The 19,602-nt window shown below is 39.9% G+C and overlaps 1 protein-coding gene across 3 annotated transcripts in view; it reads left to right on the plus strand.

Annotated features, from left to right (window-relative positions):
* Positions 1-19,186, plus strand: part of SH3KBP1 (SH3 domain containing kinase binding protein 1) — a 211,470-nt gene extending 192,284 nt beyond the window's left edge. For all 3 annotated transcript variants that reach the window (XM_036382203.2, XM_036382221.2, XM_036382211.2), the window contains 5 exons: positions 11,028-11,137; positions 12,414-12,539; positions 15,470-15,741; positions 17,128-17,191; positions 18,540-19,186. In XM_036382203.2, coding sequence (XP_036238096.1) covers positions 11,028-11,137; positions 12,414-12,539; positions 15,470-15,741; positions 17,128-17,191; positions 18,540-18,581 — 614 coding nt within the window. In that variant the 3' untranslated portion in view covers positions 18,582-19,186. The remainder of the gene's footprint in view (positions 1-11,027; positions 11,138-12,413; positions 12,540-15,469; positions 15,742-17,127; positions 17,192-18,539) is intronic.
* Positions 19,187-19,602: the final 416 nt, after the last annotated feature.

The raw sequence follows: 19,602 nt of genomic DNA on the forward strand, positions 1-19,602 counted from the left end.
CGAGCCCCAGAGCCATCTCCTGCAGTGAGCTCTGTCCTGGGGCAGGGGGCACGAGCCCCAGAGCCATCTCCTGCAGTGAGCTCTGTCCTGGGGCAGGGGGCACGAGCCCCAGAGCCATCTCCTGCAGTGAGCTCTGTCCTGGGGCAGGGGGCACGAGCCCCAGAGCCATCTCCTGTAGTGAGCTCTGTCCTGGGGCAGTGGGCACGAGCCCCAGAGCCATCTCCTGTAGTGAGCTCTGTCCTGGGGAGTGGGCATGAGCCCCAGAGCCATCTCCTGCACTCAGCTCTGTCCTGGGGAGTGGGCATGAGCCCCAGAGCCATCTCCTGCACTGAGCTCTGTCCTGGGGCAGTGGGCATGAGCCCCAGAGCCATCTCCTGCACTGAGCTCTGTCCTGGGGCAGGGGGCACGAGCCCCAGAGCCATCTCCTGCACTGAGCTCTATCCTGGGTCAGTGGGCACAAGCCCCAGAGCCATCTCCTGCACTCAGCTCTGTCCTGGGGAGTGGGCACGAGCCCCAGAGCCATCTCCTGCAGTGAGCTCTGTCCTGGGGCAGTGGGCACGAACCCCAGAGCCACCTCCTGCACTCAGCTCTGTCCTGGGGCAGTGGGCACAAGCCCCAGAGCCATCTCCTGCACTGAGCTCTATCCTGGGGCAGTGGGCACAGGCCCCAGAGCCATCTCCTGCAGTGAGCTGTGTCCTGGGGCAGGGGGCACAGGCCCCAAAGCCATCTCCTGCAGTGAGCTCTGTCCTGGGGCAGTGGGCACACGCCCCAGAGCCATCTCCTGCCCTGCTGGAAAGCCCAGCAGCTGCTGCCGTCGCTCTCGGCGCTCACTCGCAGCTGTGCCTGCACAGACCCGTGTTTGTCTCAGGCAGAGCCAGGGATCCTGCCTGTGTAAGATTGCTACCTTTCAGCAGGATATGAAATGTCATTTTGGTGTGGTGGTGTCTACCCAGACTCCTCTATTAGTAAAGCATTTCTGTACAATAGCATCCTTTCAACAACCAAACATTCCTTTCCCTCAGATTTGGAAGCAGAACTTCAGGTTTTAAAGGAATTTTATTTGCAACATTACATCAGAATACTAAATGCATTTCTCATAGGTCTATGAGCTTTCCAGCATACATAGATCTGCTTTTTGTAAAGCTTCTGCTGTTGCTATGGTTCTTCTGGAGTAGCAGGTAATATGTTTTTCCCAGGTTTTCATTTGGCTTAAACATGGAAAGCTAGAAGCTCGTGATAAATTGCATGAACATTTTTATTGTCGAGACTATTAGAAAGAATGATATGGAAATGCAGACAAATTCTACCATTTAGTGTTTCTTAACTGTGTTTACAAATTTGCTTCAAAGCACATAAGCCTCTGCTTACTTGAAAATTATGAGTGCTGGTAGCACATGCTACCTGTGAGTGATGGAGGTAAAGTTTTTTATTCCTTGTTCTAGTTTCTTTGGAATCACTATCAGGATAAAAGCTTAGAGTGTTTTGTTTTTTTATGTTTTGTTGGTTATCGTTTTATTTGGTTTTGTTCTTAACATGTCAGGCAGGAAAACTGATTTATAGAAATTCTTGTTCATTTCCAGAACATGCAGGGGGAGCAGAGGGTAGCAGAGGGAGGAATTTGTGTTGTTTAGGGTTTTTTTTAGATGCAGAATAGGAGCCAACAAGAATCCATAAACCAAACCATAACATGTTGCAAAGGGTTTAGTTGATGTCCTCCTGTTACCACTTACACAGAGAACCTATTGAGCTCAAGGATAAAATAGTGTGAGTACTTAAATAAGTATAACTTGATAGGGTCAAACGAGAATGGCATTTACAAGGGCAAATCATGTTGTTCTGGCCTGTTAGACAACTTGTTAAAAGAAAAAAATAAATAAATTATGGGTTTGAATTGAAAGAGGATCCAGAGATCAGAACTGTTGTAAATCTTCAGGCAGCTTTTGACAGCTTATGTAAAATATTGTCAAATAAATAAAAGGCATTTTAAGAGAGGCCAGAGCAATAAATCAAGGCTTAATAAGGAAAACCAATTCAGAGTGTATTAATGTCTTTTCCTATGAAGAGAGGTTTGGAGTTCAGAGCAGTTTATGGTGCAATGTAATTGTAGAGATTTATGGTAAGTGTGTGATTTGTTCAATTTATTTACAAAGAGAACAATGGGCTGGAAAAGTCTTGTAGCTACATGAGTTATTAGAAAAGATGATGGATATGTGAGTGGAGTTGTCTAGTGTGTTCCAAAACACTGCTAGATCTGGCTGTGTGGGTCCAGATAACATTTAACTGTGATATATCTTACTGGTTTTGCCCCTATATCATGTGCTCTGTAGAAGGACAACCTCAGCTTCTCTGAGGCTCATCCATGCTCTCAAAAGGGATTTGATTAAATCTACCATTTGGTGTCTTTTCAGAAATCCAAATTTACACAACAAGTTAGAGTGAACCTATGTGACAGCCAAGGTGTGACTTAGCAGTAGCCTTTGATAAAAATTGAAGTTAAATGGCCTTTGTAGCAGCTTGGATGCATGACCATTCTGGTAGCTGGGCTCCTCTTTATTGTTCCATTAGTCCAATACCATTCCCAGTCACTCAGAGCTCTCAGGGAGAACAGGGGGGAGAGCAACAATCACTTGCAAGTTGCCTCACCCTCTTTCATGCTTCTGCAAAGTACTGATGGTAAATTGTGCACTGAAAGTGAATACCACAGCACCTCCTGGCTACTTTGCACTAGAGATGTTAAGCTGGCTGTCACTTTCTTAGTTCTATACCCAGTCTAAAGCTCTTGTTCCTTCCCTGCAGAGCAGAGAGATGGAGAAAAAACAATAGAGACACAGTTTTGGTTATTAAAGCAAACCAAACTAATGCTGGATTGAGAACAGTTCTTTATTCTGTGAAGCCTTTTTAAGGATTTCTAAGTTGGTTCCTTTTCTTTACTATGATGATACCAAAACCTCTGTGATGGAGAAGATAAAGGGCTCTTCCATATGCCATCTCTCAAAAAACAAACAAGTGATCAGCAACAATGAAATCAATAATGCCATCAACAACTGAGCAGCAATATGCTGAGCTGTGAATTGGGAATCCAGATTCCAAACTTGCATTTTGTCTAGATCCCTTGTAAATGGTTTTTTCCTGTTTATTTTCTGAGTCATATTCTACCAGTGGATCAGTGTTGTCTAACCAGAAAACCCCACACCATTAAAAACATTTTCTTCCCCACTTTACCAATTGGGAAAATCACAAATGCTTGAGCAAGGTTGAAGTGATGTGCAATACTGTTAATAATGTTCTGTGAGTTGCATATATAAAAAAGTTATTAGCTCATGCATGACTTGGTTTCCTTAACATGTTCAGCAGAGCTGTGACTTCACATGTAAATTTCTTGGTGATAATTCAGTACCGATTACAATTTTCCAAACTGCACTGACAAGAAAAAATTCTGCTTAGCAACATCACTGCTGCTTATAGATATAATGGCAGCTCTTATTTCTGTTGTCCATGCATTTACTTTTTTCACACTCTTTACAAAACCACTGGAAAACTTCAGATTATATTATTTAAGAGGAACCATTCCCCATTCCTCCTCACTTTTCCTTTTGTTTTCTTTTTCCCTGTTTTCAGTGATGTCTTTACTTTCCTTTCCACACATCTTGCATTCAACTTTTCCTATTTACATCTCTTTGCCATGGCTAACTCTTCTTCATTTCATGAGGGTAAGGCTTTTTTTTTTTCCATTTCTTTTCTATCCTGTCTTTGGTTTAGTTTACAATGCCTAACAAGCAAATACAAAAAGAAGCATTTCATAGAATGCTGAAGTTTAAATGGATATTACAGATTTTTTTTTTATTAAAAGTTGAAATTGAATATACTGTGACAGAAAACCTTGCATCATAGTACTGAAATGAGAAATCATTATCATTTAATGTATCATAAGAAATTTTAGTGATGAAGGTGACGTGCAGTTTACATGTGGCGTTTGTCAATGCTCTGGATTCATTAACTTGTTCTTGGAGACAGATTTTGTCATCACAAAGTGTAATGCATCTATTTCATTGTGCAAAAGCATTTAGAAACATACTAGTATGGCTTTCTAGTCTGAAAGGAAAAAGATCGCAGCAAACATACAGTAAAAATTTGAAGAGTGTTCAGGGACACTCAGTGGAAAATGTGTGGTCATATATCCAAGGCTGTGGTTAAATCACAATCTTGCATCTGCACATCTCTACCAACACTGTTCTGGATTGGCTGTGGCTTTTTGAGCTTTTAAAATGCTTCTAAAGCAACACTAACTACACTGACAATAAACCCTGCTCTACAAACTGCTGTTCCTGCATAGAACTACATTGATTTCAACAGCTTCAATTCATGCCTTATGGCATAACTTGACCTTTCTTTAGCTGATGTGTTTCTTTTTCATTTCATAAAGAATTTTGTATATGAGGGCTAGTGTGATGACAGAAACATCTAGCAGATAGAATAGCTTAGGGACGTAGTGGGTTGAGCACTGACCAAATGCCACTGTACCTACCAAAACAGTGGATCAAAAAATAATGCTTTCCAAAAAATGGTATTGAGTTATTCCTGCAAGTCAGAATCAATCCCACATCTTCTAACTACACGCACACGCACACTTTAGAATTCTGGAATCCTGAAAAAATCTTGTCTGTCCAAAGCAGGGTTGCTTTTGCATCAACTGATACTTAAATCCATATGGATTTAAGCTAGTGATTTAGGAAAAAACCACAAAGAATTAAAAATAATGTATCTGCTGTGGAAATGATCAGTTAATCCCCACAAAAAGAAGTTTCTGTGCTTTGCAGAAAGACTGATTGCACAGAGCCAAGTGGACACATCTTTCCAATATTTTTCCTGGCTCTTTACACATTTTGCTTAGTATTTATGAAAGCAGTTAATAATCTTCACCAGTGCTAACATAAGGCACATATGCCTTCATTGATTCCTACTGAAACATCCAATGATGGTATGAAATATTGTAAGAGCTTCCCTGGAAGCTGGTCAGTGCAGATCTGGTTTTTTAGCACTTTCTCAGACTTTAATCTGCAGAGTATTTGCTAGTGGATCATGGAGTACTGGCCAAAGCCATGTGATTACCCATTCTTTTTTTTCTGTCTCTCCCTGCAAGATTGGTGCTAGCTTGCCTGAAAGGATAGTAAAAAATACCCTCTTGAAAATATCTAATAAACAAACAAAAAAATCTTCAGTATATCAAGTTTCCTTGAACTGTATTTGCAGTTGCTCTAGAGCTGTATTTTGTCAGGAGAGGTGATTGCTGTGCCTCTGACTGCAAGAAAAAGTGATAAGATTTGGGCCACACTAGGGAAAAGATGGAGGATATTTCTGGTGAAATGTTGTAGAATGGAGCACATTTGTCTTTAAATCACAGGCTGTTTTACTGTGAGATATCATAATTATTTTGCCTGAAAACACAGAATGAATGTTGGAAAATCAGAAAATACTGGTTTTTAAATATAAGGGTTGGAGGACAAAATGTGACACATATAATGAAGATCAAAATCTGTCTAAACCTTTTTCTATGCTGCTATTCAAGCTCATTTTAATAGGGCAAAGCAAAGGAACAGAATTGCCCAACTGTTTTAAGTTGCAATATTTACGTCAGTGAGTCAAAATCACCCATAAACATAGTTCTGGACTGTAAATATTGTAATCAGGAATATGGTAATGGTCCTTTATTTAACTTAAGCAGAGCTCTTGCCCTGAAGGGTCCAGAAAAAAGCAGTAAACTAGAAATTTAAATTGGTTGCCATGCGTATCAAGTTGAGGTGCCTGAAAACAGCATATCCATTTCTTCTAGCTCCTCAGTTTTCTTGACCTTTCAGTTCTTTCTTGGCATGTTCTGAATTGTTAAAAATAAAATCCTTATGAGGGCACTGGCAAGTGGTTAGCAGAGCTCATTATGGCAACTCATTTCTACATTCAGCTATTAAAGTGATAAAAGTCAGGACTGAAATGGGAGAATATAATTGGGTGCTTTAGGAGAGGTTGTCCTAAAGTCACAGCAGCTGTGCAGTGACAGTCCTGGGAAGCCAGGTGAGCTGGGCTGTTTCACCCCAAGGTACAGAGCTGGGTGGGCAGCCCTCCCTGGCACATCCCTGTTGCACTCCTGAATAAAGGAGCCTTGCAGCCAGGGAGCTCTCCTCCTAAAACTGCATTACCCAAATCTTTAGAAAACAGTCTGTGATTCATTCTGAGTGAGATTTGCTGCCTGGACCCTGGCTGGGTGTATGGCTGTCTTCCTCAAAGGGTACAATGCTGTTCAGCAGGGAGGGAGTAGCAGAATCTGGATACTCGAAGTAGTTATAATAATTATAGTGTTCTGAAATTCCAACTAACATTCAGATTATTTGAGGTTTTAAATTTCTACTATATATTGAATGGGAACTACTGCAGAAGTTTTTGTCCGCAGTGTGTGTCTCATTTGACACCTTTATGGATTATTGCATTTAAAGACAGTATATATACTATTGCACATGCCTGTTGTCAACCTGTTAAATGTATTGAAGATGATTATGGAATGAAATCTACCTCTGGCTTTTGTGACATAATCTTCTCCAAATGAACTGAATGCCAATTTTGCCTCATTTCCTTCAGCCCTGCTGTATTTCTGTTCTGCAAAACCTCACCATTAGCATTTTGAAAGTGTTGATTCTCTTATAATTAATTTCCCATTTCAGATATTCAAGGGGAATTCTCTCTACTAATTCAAAAAAAATTCTGTCGTAATTTCGGTAGAAATTATTTTGCCCAAATACTAAAAAACCAAAATGGAAGATAAAGCCTAGCTACATTTTATGCCAGAATAGTAAATGCAGGGAATAAGAGGGGTAAGGAAGGAAGCATAACCACTTAACTTTTTATTTCTGGGGTCTTTTAGGGGGCAGGGACTAAAGGTCATTTTCTAGGAAGGTACAAGTCTAATGAGTTTAGAACTTTTTCTCTAAATAATTGTTTTCCTGGATCTGGGCATTTTTAAAAAAATCCCAACATCATCCTTTAAATAACCATGTTTCCAGATGAACATAGCAACGGGGGGAAATATTCTATTCTTAAGGTGCATGGAAGGATACCAAGGAACAATTCTTGCACAGCTAACATTTTTTCATATTCAGGAAATATGGTTGCTCAGTAAGCCAGACTTTATGTACTACACTGATATATTAAAATTATTCTGATGCCATTCTTCCCATCTCATGAATTACATGGATTTCCAGCTTGATCAGTGAGACAGTAATAATGATGAATGCATCTGTTTATTTGTAGAACAAATATCAACTGTTTTTTAATTAGGTACTTAATTGATGGGTGCCATCTCTATGTTCTACATGTTTATTGGACTCTTCCTTACTGTTTGTTATTACCAGACAAAGAAAAAGCTGGACCAGTGCAGAGTCCAGGTCTGCTGGATGCTGATGTTGCTGTACACAATTAATGTGGCTGTGAATACAGTAGACTGGGCTTTTTCTTTAGTAAAATTCCATTTGGACCCTGTCAGGAAGGCTGTGCATTTTCTTTAGTATGTAAATTTAAGCTCCCAATTTCTGATAGCTCCAGAAATACAAACTAAAATCAAAATGCCTACATTTAATGACCTCAGTGAGTTTAATATAGTGAGAACCATAAAGCCTTGCTTTCCACCAGCAAAAAATAATCAAATAACCAGCACAAGTGAATTACTGATTCCACAGCATATATGACAGCATGGCAGAAGTTTTGTGAGTGGCTCTGTTACCAGTTCACTGGGTGGGAATTTTCTTGAATGAATATCTCCACAGGTGATGATTGTGGGAAGTGGTGATAGCCTTAGATGCAGAGCAGATTTGGGAGGAAGAACAACATCTAAATAAGGAGGACAAACGGAGAGAAAAAGGACATATAAGAGTGCTGGAAGTGGATTTACTGTTTTATTGTTGTACCAAGTGTTGTCCATTATACTTTAATAGAATTTCATTCAGAGTATCAACTGAATGGCTGTCATTTCACTAGTTTGGCAGCAGAGCCAACCTGTGGAGCCTTTATAGCCCCTGTTCTACTCTCTTTAAAATTCAGTGCAGGTATAGGCTGCTTTAGTTTATTTTTCTAGCTATCAAAAATGCATTCAGAAGTGGAAAAAATGTAGGATTCCCAATATTTCTTGATAATGTAAGTTTTGCACATAAATGTTCATCTTTCATGGTAGTTATAAAATGCATGGAGCAAATTATGTCTGCAAATGCTTATGGGTCTCAAGGATGCAAATCTGTACATTTTCTGTTTATCAATACATTTTACAATTTAAACCTGAGTGGTTTATTCTGATCAAATATAGAACTCTAGGTTTTTTACTAGTTTATTTAAGCCAAAGAAAGACATTGAATTAAATGACTTCACTATTTTTTCATTGATTGTTTTCCATCTCAGTGTAGTTACCTTTTGTAAGAGCAGAGAAAGGGACAGTGGTACTTACAGAATGATAGAATCTTTAAAGTTGGAAAAGACCTCTGAGATAATTAAGTCCAACCATTAACCCAGTGGTGCCAAGACCACTACTAAACCATCTCTCTAAGCACCACATTTGCACATTCTTTGAATACCTTGAGGAGCAGTTGACTCTACCACTTCCCAGGGCAACCTGTTCCAATGCTTGACCACACTTTCAGTGACGACATTTTTCCTAGTATCCAATCTAAACCTCCTCTAACTAAACTTCAAGGCACAACCTGAGGCTGTTTCCTCCTCTCTTGTTGCTTTTTACCTGGGATAAGAGACTGACTCCCACCTCGCCAATCTCCTTTCATACTCCTGTGTAGACAAAAGAAATGGACAATGGGGACAGGGAAGTCATGCACCTCAGCTTTCCTAGGCTGCAGAATAACTTCTGCCAATTTCCTGCCCCCAAAGCAGAAGTCTGCTCTTCCTCTCAGTTTGGGCAGCTTGAATCAGTCCTGTGGTAACTGATCCTTCCTTCAGTGCAAGTGTTTGCATGGCCTGGCACATGCCACTGAAAAATGAGCTGGATTAAAGCTTGCTCAGGGAAAAAAAATAGTAAAAAACAGTAAAGCAGGAGAGAGTGGCTGGGGCAAATGGAAGGATTGCTTCAGCCTCCATTTCTGCTCATGTGACCCATTTAGAGGGAGTGTATGTTTTTGATGGTATTACATTTTGGCTGTGCCATTTAGCAAAGTAACTCAGTAGTGAAGATTAAAGTTAGACAATATGTTAATATATTGATTACTGATTTGCTTTGTGATCTTAACTCATTTGGCTATCTTATGGGTCAGCTTAAAACTGGATATTAATAGAAACCAACTTTTATAGTTGCTTGCTATTTTTTTCCCCAGAAAACAAATTTTTCCCTTCTGCTTCTGCTCTCCTGAAACCCTGAAGTTCTGTAGTACTCCGTATAGGCTTTGTGCAATCTGCTAAAATTAGCTAATTTTAACTCTTAAAGCACTGTGGCCTCACCTGACATGTTGGGTACAATTGAGGCTTCAGATTGCCAGAATCCCCCTGACAGACTGGGTGGGTGATCTACCTTTGCACACAGGCTGCAACAGTCAATAGCAAGAGCAATGACAAAAACACATGGTAGAGGACAGTGGGGTCACTGGTTATATATAGGAAGAGTCACTCCAAAAATAGAGTAGCATTTGGAGGTGAATAACCTTAGACTATTTCAGGGCTATTGAGAGCGCTCTCTTTTTTTTCTGCTTTTTTTTTAATCTCTTGGAGATGGAAGGATATTGCTGAATAAGGAAGCTACAATCCCATTTACTTTCTAGCTGACAAATCACGAGTACTTGGAATCACTTTAAATGTCTTTCAGTGCATATAGTTTATTGCACAGGCCCATTAATTTACTTGTTTTTCCATTGCATAATTTTGTACAATGGTTGGTTGTAATATGACAACAAAACTGGATCTTCAGGGATTTATTGTTCTGCAATATTTGGAAAATTAGGTGCTTAGTATATAGAACTATTAAGTTAAAAGCTATTTTTTCCTACATGTGTGTAATGAAAAATAGTCTCTGAATAATGAATATCATTCCTATATTTGATTCATATCTGAAAGTAATTTTGAAGAATTTTGATTTATCTTGTCTAAAGTACCTCTTGTGTGTTTTCTGACTTCTTCCTGCTCAACATATGCTGTAGGGCATTTTGAAATGAAGGTGAGTGAAACTGATACAACCCATAAAAATAGATGAATGGTATTAAGCCATTTGATTTATCCATGTGATCATGAGCTGTGGTATTCCTTGAGCCTCCACATCTTTCTTTCACGTAAACATGCTACCCTGTGGCTGGATTCAGTAAACACTTCCCCAGAGCTTTTCACTGGCCATGGAGATGTTGGTACAGCATTCAAGCAGACCTGCTTTCCCTGGACTCTGTACAGCTTCAGGAGCCTATTAGAGCTTTTACTTACCATAGCCTCTGGGCTACTGGAGGGAGATAGTCCTCTCACCTGCACTTACTGGAAACCATGGTGCTTCCAGCTGCAGGTGTCCAGGAACCTGCAGATCACTTCCAGCTTGATCATTCTCATTCTGCGTTCTCCTGAGCAATTACTGCAATGCAGAGCTGACAGTACAGTTCCTAAGACAATCTGTGCAAAGTCTTATGTCTCCAGTTATTCAGGAAAAAAAAATTACTAACCCCTTCAGTAGCCAGATGGAAATTTTGAAACTGTTTATTCCATGCCGTAGAACCCATGATGTCATTTAGCTTTCACTATGCTGAAAACAAAGCCAAAGGCTCCTCTACACGTTCCCCCTCTGCTTTATTGTGTTTGAGATGGAAGGGTAATTGTTTTTGGCAAGGGTGACTGGATTACAGCTGCCTTTGACTTCCAGGTTTTTTCAGTGCCATCATGGTGGCTAAATATGTGCAGAACACTGTGACACAGTGGGGAAAATGGGATTTCATTTCTTTGAAATTAGAAAAAAATGTGATTCTTTCCCTTTGAAGACAATTGCCAGAAAACCAAATCAATTCTATTTTATTTTTAAGACTTGGAAGGTTTTGATTCTGTAATACCAATTGCTGAGAAGCTTAATCATCCAACTACAACCAGACCAAAAGCTACTGGCAGGCGACCACCCTCCCAGTCTCTCACATCTGTAAGTTAATTTTCCTTTTCTTTAAAAACTATCTTAAAAAATACTTTTCTGAATTTCCCCCCCCCCTCTTACTTGTGTTCCTTGATGTTTTTACTACTTTTACCCAGCCATTCCTTCACACGTACAATGAGGCAGAGATGCAGATCGGGAAAATTACTGTCAAAAGACTGCCAGTGTTTTGAATACTGATGTTTAAAACATTCCCTTCCTTCTAAGGTTTATACCCCCTTATTTGGGTGCTGCCAAGTGTTAGTTGCCAGACATGACTGAGCCCAGAAAAATCCCTTATAAAAATCTTTGGAGTAGACTAATATGTGTGAAATATTGAGGATTTTGAAAATGTTTCCCAAAAGAAGCATTTCTCTTGGTTTCTTGGAGCCGTTTACCAGATTTTGAGGACAAATAGACCATTCACTGTTCAACAGCCCTCCCTGAGCTATCATGTGTTTCTTCTCATTAAGGTCACAGTTCTAAATACAAGGGTGATTTAAATTTCACTCTCTAATATCTATCTTTAGACAAGTTGGTCTCATAAGCAGTACTTTGGAAACCACTGCTTAGCTTTTCAATTTCTTCTTCTCTGGGGTTTGGAGTTTGTTTGTTTCCATGCTTTTTGTGTTCTGGAATATCGGAATGAGAGCAACTGCTGATGGTTACCTGGGTCCATGTTGCTGAAGAAAAACAAAGCGGAAGGAAGCAGAAAGGATTATTGCGACACTAATAGAACTCAAAAAAGAGAATGCTTTCAAAGTTGACTGCTGTCATAAGTAGAGAAATATGTAAAAGCAGTATGGAAGTTCTCCTTCCCCTGTCACATCTATGAGGAAAGGATCAAGGGGTGGAAAGAACCTTCCCTTTTTGTGCCTTTGCCAAGAGGCTGTGCCCAAGGCAGTGCCAGCACCGTGCCCTGGCAGTGGCTGGGGCCGCTGGGGAGCAGCAGGGTCAGACCTGCTCTGAGCAGAGCCAGGGCAGAGCCACCCCAGGGACAGAGCTGGCATCCCCAGGGCACAGCACTCAGCGTCCTGCCTGCTTGCATCTTGTGATATCATGCAGTGCAAAGCTGTAAATTGATGCTGAATTCAGCTCATAAACATACCTTATTTCTTGAATGCTTTGAAAGCAGTCTAGCTTTGAAAATAAGATGCAAAAAAGGGGGAGTAGGGGGACAAGAGTCCTTATTTTAAGCATTGTTACTTAGAAAATTATAGCTAAAAAAGTTCTTGTACAATAAAAATATCTGTGCTTTTTTCTTCTTTTGTGGTGTTTGTCTATACAGTCATCCCTTTCAAGCCCTGATTTCTTTGACTCACCAAGTCCTGAAGATGAGAAGGAAGAACATGTTTCCATTACTCACAAAACTCTTGAAGTGTCAAGGAAATCAAGAACTGTTACAATATCACAAGTAAGTTAATTGGAATGCCTCTGCTTAACCTTATCACATGCATCTCCTTTTTTTAAAACAGTACTGAAATATTTAAAATTTAATTCATCAGTCACCTGGTAACTGCCCACTTAAAGAAGCTTAAAATGATAAAGGTTACTAAAGAGTGTTCTGTGCTTGAAAGGCAGGTCTAAAGTGAATTGCACAGTTAAAATGTGTCAAATAACCATACTGTGAAAAAAGTACTTGTGTAAATGCATTTTACAGAATCACAGAAGCTGGGAAATAAATTTTAGAAGCAAAGACCCTGTCTTTTTTACAACTTTAAATTGAGTTTACATTAGAAGAGTCTGTGAGCAGAGAAAATATTTAAATTTTAATTTAAATTTGCAAAAATAATCACTTTTTATACTGGTATAATTGTATTCATTTTACAGGCTTGTGCCATTCTTACTGTATATTGGTAGACTACTATAGCACAATCAATATTACAAAAGGAGTGTGTAGGTCAGGCTTTAAAGGTTGGAACTCTTTTTTAGTACGTAAGAATACCTTTAATAATAAAAATACTACATTCTAATAGTTTAACAAGTATTTGAAAGATGAAGTCGTGCACTTCTGTGATCAAGTTATAAGGATAATGTTTTGCTATGTAGCTCCCTCTTCTGGGAGCACTTGCACCAAGGAATACTGCTGGGCCAACATTTCTGAGTTACATGACAGCACTGTAGATGTTGTTCCTGTAAAATGAGATGGCTGCTATTAGAAAACAGCTACTTGAGGCTTTAATGTTGATAGCCAGTTAAGCTCTGGAATAAGATGCTCAGATCAATGACTCCAGTTGTGCCTTGCTTGCCTGCTCCAGATTTGAACTCAGCCTGAAATTTATTTTCAGTCCAAAGGAAACTTGCACCTACTGAAATATGGGGTTATTATCCATGAAAGATCTGTTTATTGTTACATATTTCTCACACCCCACTCTGCTCTGGTGCGACCACATCTGGAGTTCTACATCCAGCTCTGGGGTGTCCAGCACAGGAAGGACATGGACCTGTTGGAGCAAGTCCAGAGGAGGCCACTGAGATGATCAAAGGGATGGAGCACCTCTCCTATGAGGAAAGGCTGAGAGAACTGGGTTTGTTCAGCTTGGAAAAGGAGAGGTTTTGAGATGACCTAATTGTGGCCTTCCAATACCTGAAGTGAGCTGACAAGAAAGATGGAGAGGGACTATTTACAAGAGCATGGAGTGATAGGAGAGGATGATGGAATGGTCTCAAACTGAAAGAGGATAGGTTTAGATTAGATATTAGGAAAAAAATTCTTTTCTGTGAGGTTGGCAAGGCACTGGAATAGGTGCCAAAACAGCAAAGTTGAGTATGCCCCACCCCTGGAAATGTTTAAGACCAGGCTGGGATGTGGAGCACCTGGTCTAGTGAAAGGTGCCCATTTCCTTGGCAGGGAGATTGGAACTGGGTGATCTTTAAGGTCCCTTCCAACCCAGATACACAAACTACTTGATAAAATGTTAAAAGAATACTATTCAGGTCATTGAGTCAAGTTTTCAAGGCACAAGAGTGATTCAGCTTTCTTGTGATTATAATACCAGTTTTTTTATATTTATGGTCAGACTTGGGTTTGTGAAGAACACTTGAATTCAGTGTTTTCCCAGACCAGGTTCTGTGCTCAATCATGATTGTATAACCTAACATTACAACAGTATAATAGGGAAGACTGTTTTTTGCACAGCTTGGTGGATCCTGCTCTTCTCTCCCCATCATAACTTTTCCTGATTTTCATCTCATCACTAACTTTTCTCTCAGTGTCTCCTTCCATTTCCATACCATTAATTCTCAGTATTTTGCCCTATTTACCTTTCAACTTCAATATCTCTTTTTCAAAGAGAGTTGGAAGGTTGCCTAGAGCTTTTTCTTACTCTTGTCCAAATCAGATTTTCAAACATGCCTGGTAGCTGCCATGTAAAGCACACACAGGACTGCCAAATAACAGTGCAAAGATTCCCTTCACTTGCCATTGTGATACCTGTACTTGTACACTGCTCTCTGCATGCAGTGAAGTAGATGGTCATGTATGATTGGTAAACTGCAGATTTTTTAATTGTCTAATAAGTATAAAATTTTATATCACATTATATTATTATATGCATATTACTTTATGTAGCATATATCACTTTATGTAGCATATATCAGTCGAGGCTTGTCTAATAAGTAGAGCACTGGGTCACAGTTAAGAAGCATGGAATCCTTTTTAGCTAACTGCATGAATCCAGGGTTATAGGTTAATGGTGTGCTTTTCTGTCAAGTTCCTGGAGGAATAAAGAGCTATTGGTAGTTATGAGGATTCATGGAAGCTTTGATTAACAGAGGACAGTATACTACATTTATTTATTATCAATATCATTTTGAAGCCATGCGATTTTTTTCTATATATGTCATAACAACAAGTGAATCTAATATTTTTCTACTTTCATAATGCTAAGGGGGACATGTAATACATTTTTTAATTTTTGAAAAAACTTGGAAGATTCATTCAATAGTTGGTGGGAAATTATGAATTTAATTTACAAAAAATATCACTTCGATTCTTGGCCACGTGGTTTTGTGCTCTGTGGGAGACATCCATGGATGGAGATATATTCTCACAAACATCTGAGAGAAACACTGAGCATCTGTCCCAGGTTTAATTCACTGCTAGGTTCTGAGATCTTGGAAATGCTGTTGCTGAACTTTTGCATCACAACTAGACCCCCTCTGAAGGACACATACAAAGATGATGACTAATCACTATATTTATCATGCTTTTGCCAAGACTGTCCATGTTTGACTGTTGGAATTTCAGCATTACTGAAGAGTGGCTAAATACTTAGCATTGGTTAGAGGTTTGATTTTCAGAAATCTTTCTGCAGACATTAAATGTTATTCTTTTTGTTGCAGGTGTCTGATAATAAAACTTCCTTGCCTCCAAAACCAGGAGGTCTGGCTAGTGGCAGTAATGTACAACCATCACTATCCCCTTCACCATCACCTGGATTTCACTCAATTGCTATGGGAACAACAGGCCACAGGTCAAATTCCCCATCCCTGTTTGGTACTGAAGGAAAGCCAAAGACTGAGCACTTGAGCCAAGGTCAGACTGCCCTGGAAGAGCTGAGAACACAAATTAGGGAGCTAAGAACCATCATTGAAACCATGAAAGACCAGCAAAAGTAAGTGCTGCAAATCACAGCTGTAGGTGGGATGAATCCGTTCGTGCGTAGTGGTGGCAATTTCTGATTGAGTTTGCCTTCATGGATGTTACTCTGCACAGCTGGCATATGTGTTTGTGAGTGATTTTCATGTGACAGAACATAGTCAGGGGTGAGAACCTCCACAAAAAAAGACCTGCACTATCCACCAGCTTTTTTTTTCCTGTGTTATGACACAAGTAGATGTTTTTGGGGTGTTAAAAAAGTTAACTAGCAAGCTATAAGCAGTGAATTTTGGCTTATTTGTCAATAACTATCTGGGAACTCATTTGCATTGATCATAATAAAAGGGGTGCATTTGTTATAGTTGTAGTACAAATCGCTACAAGCTCCTAAAGTTATTAAATTGATTTTTTATTTGACTGTTAGCACATTTTCCCAGGAAGCTCATGATACTTAAATTGTGACTAGGTCCTCTGAAGGCCTTTGTGTTTATGGCCTTGAATCTTACTATTTTAGTTTTGGGCACCTTTGTTTTTCTTTAAGTTGCTCATTTCTTAGGAGAAACCGGGGCTGGCATGTAACTTTTGATGTTCCTGAGACTATTGAATGCTTTGGAAGCTAAACCTTCACTTACATTGTCAGTTGTGTGTAGCCCAGGCAGGAAAAAGAAAAGGGCAAGCAGCGTGCAGAGCCTGTGGCGGAACAGAGGTGTGCGGAGTTTGGGAGAAGATGCGGGAGGGCATGGTTCAAGCTGGATGTAGCCAGCAAGCCCCACGGCCTCGCCTCTCAGGCTGACCCTGCTCCTCTGGTCTCCCCGGCCCTTCTTGCAAGGGCAGCTTCCACCTACTGGTATCTGTCCTAAGGTGAGATCACACAGTGGGAACATGAGAACATGTCTGCTCCTTATAGCTATGTTCCCTTTCCCAACAAAGAAGAATAACAGAGAATCCATATTTGGGATCTTTTAGTCTTATAAATGAAGTTGGAGGTTACATTGTATTGCTGGCATAAACAGATTTTAAGTGGCTTAAGTATGTAATAGGATGGGCAGGACTTGTGTTACCAGTTCCTATAACCCACCAACAGTCAATACATCTATATTTTGTATGGAAAAAGGCAACTGGGTGCTGATACAGTGTTGATACAGCTAGGCCAGAGCAAAGCCTGTGGATGCAGGGCTGTTAGGAGGCATTAGCCATGTGGGATGGGGCGGGGTACTGTCCCATAGTGAGTTTTACTTCTCTCTACTATAGCCTAGAGTATACAAGAGTACGCTGACTTCAATTGTTCAGAGGGAAAAAACAAACTAGTGAAGTGGGGTAAATATATCTCCAAGAGATAATCTTCTGTATTTTACTAGTGTGGTCATTTCCATCCCAAGCTTGTTTTGCATTCTTTTAACAGAAAAGAGATTAAACAGTTGCTCTCCGAGTTGGATGAAGAGAAGAAGATCCGTCTACGATTGCAGGTACTTGAATTATTTTCAATGTTGGGGATGTTTTGGGGATGTTTGATTTAGCCCCCTGCTTTTTAGGGGTTTGGAGAGTGATTTAAACAATGACCTTAACAGCATGCTTTAACCTGGTCAGGCTAAAGGGTCATTATAGGCCCCTTCCAATAAAAATTATTCCATTCTAATCTATACTGTGCTATACTCTCCTATTCAATGTACTTGATAAGTAGTTTGGTATCAATTATATTTTATATTTTTATGGTATAGGGCAACTGTACTTCAAACTAGGGATAGAAATTTGAATGGTAATTTCACTGGACTGTTCCCTCTCTGTAAAGCACTTGGGAACACGGCAAAGGGTAGCAGAACTGGGGATCCTCAATGTCAATGCTCCAGGGCTGCTTAAAGGACTTTATGTGTCCAACCACATAGCAACATGGCTTCTAATAATGCACAATTCTTGTTCAGCTTAAACTGAAATTTATTCAGATAAAACCCAGGGAACATTTTCAACAGCCACTGTTGATTTAGTCTATCAGGCCAGACTATTCAGAGTTATCCAGAGATAACTTTACATCTTTATGCCCTGCACTATTGAGTTTAAAATTATGATCTTATAGCTGAATGCTTTTACTCCAGTTCAAATGTTGCTTATACTGGTTAATGTTTAGATGCTAGATAAGATGGCATTATTAGCTTTACATGAAGATAAGAGTTAACAAAAAAAAGTTGCATTAGTTTCAGAATGCTCTGATAGACATGCAGTAGCACAGTTATCAGGCCACGTATTAAAGACTGCCTTGATGATGGTACAGTTGAACACAGGTTGAAACAGATGGGTTTGGATAAATCCAGGACCCCTGCCTTAGGGTTTCCAGTGTCTGTCAGAGGGACCAAGTATACAACTGGGGCTGCTGATGGTTTCAGCCACATCCTTTTAAGCATGGCTGTACATCCTTCAGAGCCTTTAAGATGCCTTGGCACAGGCTTGATGCTTGTAGAAGGCAACCACCATGCTGGCTCTAAGTGCAGCTGCTGGTGCTTGGACACAGTGCTCATTCTGCAGTAATGCCAGGCAGTGAGCTGTGTGGCTTGTAAAAGTTGTAATTTAAAGAGATTGAAAGATCTTGCAGTATATTCAATGACTGTACTTGTTATGATCTGAGGGAGGAGGCTGTGAATGGTCATCTTATACAGTTGAGAAGTACCTCAATTTGTGAAATCTCTGAAAATAGGAGTGGTATAAAGCCTGTAGCTGACACCTGTGGACAAGAGGGAACGTGCTTTTCAAGTGACACCACTGTGCCTCAGTTTGCTAAAGCATCTATTTTAATCAAATACTTTTTATTCTGTTTGTTTTTAGATGGAAGTTAATGACATAAAGAAAGCTCTTCAATCAAAGTGAATACTTGATAGGTGGAATGTTGCATTATTCTTCATGACTGAGACTCAAATTTATGCCCCAGCCAAAATAACTTTGTGCCAAATGATTTAAGAATTGCCTCAACATCCCTTTATTTGAAGGATTAGCACAACAGTTTTTGATAGCACAACAAAAATACCAACGAGAACAAAATTTCTACCCAAAGCCGTGCTGTGCGGCACTAGTTGTGACTGAAATTGATCTTCTTGTGCTAAAGGCTCTCTACTTCAAGATCCTAGGTGAAATGAAAACTCAGGCAGTTTAGTCCATAGTGGTACTATTTTGATGATATTTTTCCATAAATAAAGTGTATTTCAGATTATCTGTTTACAAGCTTTATGATTTTGACTTTTGGTTTTTAATTGTCTTTTGTCACAGATTTTAAGATGTTTGTACTTCATATAGCCAGGAATGAATGTTAATGTTGGGGCTGAAGGGATTATTTTTGCTTCGAGATTGAACAGCCTACTTTTCGTTATGGTTTTAAGTTCTGTTAAATATGCAATTTTTTGTCCCCAGATCCCCTACAACTTAAACTTACATTGTGTACAGTAATGTATTTACAAGAAGGAAACAAACCAACAGAAGTCTGGTCTTTGCAATGATTTGTGCCTTTCTTTGCCACACACTGACTGGAGCCGGTTGAGGCCAGGTCTCCCTATGTAGCCACCACAACAACTCCTGTCCCCGGTGTCCTCCTGTCCCCGGTGTCTGGCAGAGGTCACCTTCCCAGTGCTGGTCAGGAGAGCACGTTTGTGCCAGCTGGCAGGACAAAAGGGCACAGCTGAGAGCAGCTTTGTCTTGAGCAGCTGTGGCTTTTTAGCTTTCCTGGTTTGGATAGGCCTCTCCCTCAGCCTGAATGTTCATCTCAGCTTGATTTTCATTAGATGATTTAAACACCCACCTCTGTCCCCAATTTTGCACAGAGTGAACAGAATATGCATTATTAAAGCAAAAATAAATAAAAGTAATCTATAAAACATGAATAAAAAGTTGTATTATT

Source organism: Molothrus ater, chromosome 2 (genome assembly GCF_012460135.2).
Source record: "Molothrus ater isolate BHLD 08-10-18 breed brown headed cowbird chromosome 2, BPBGC_Mater_1.1, whole genome shotgun sequence".
NCBI classification, from domain to species: Eukaryota; Metazoa; Chordata; class Aves; order Passeriformes; family Icteridae; genus Molothrus; species Molothrus ater.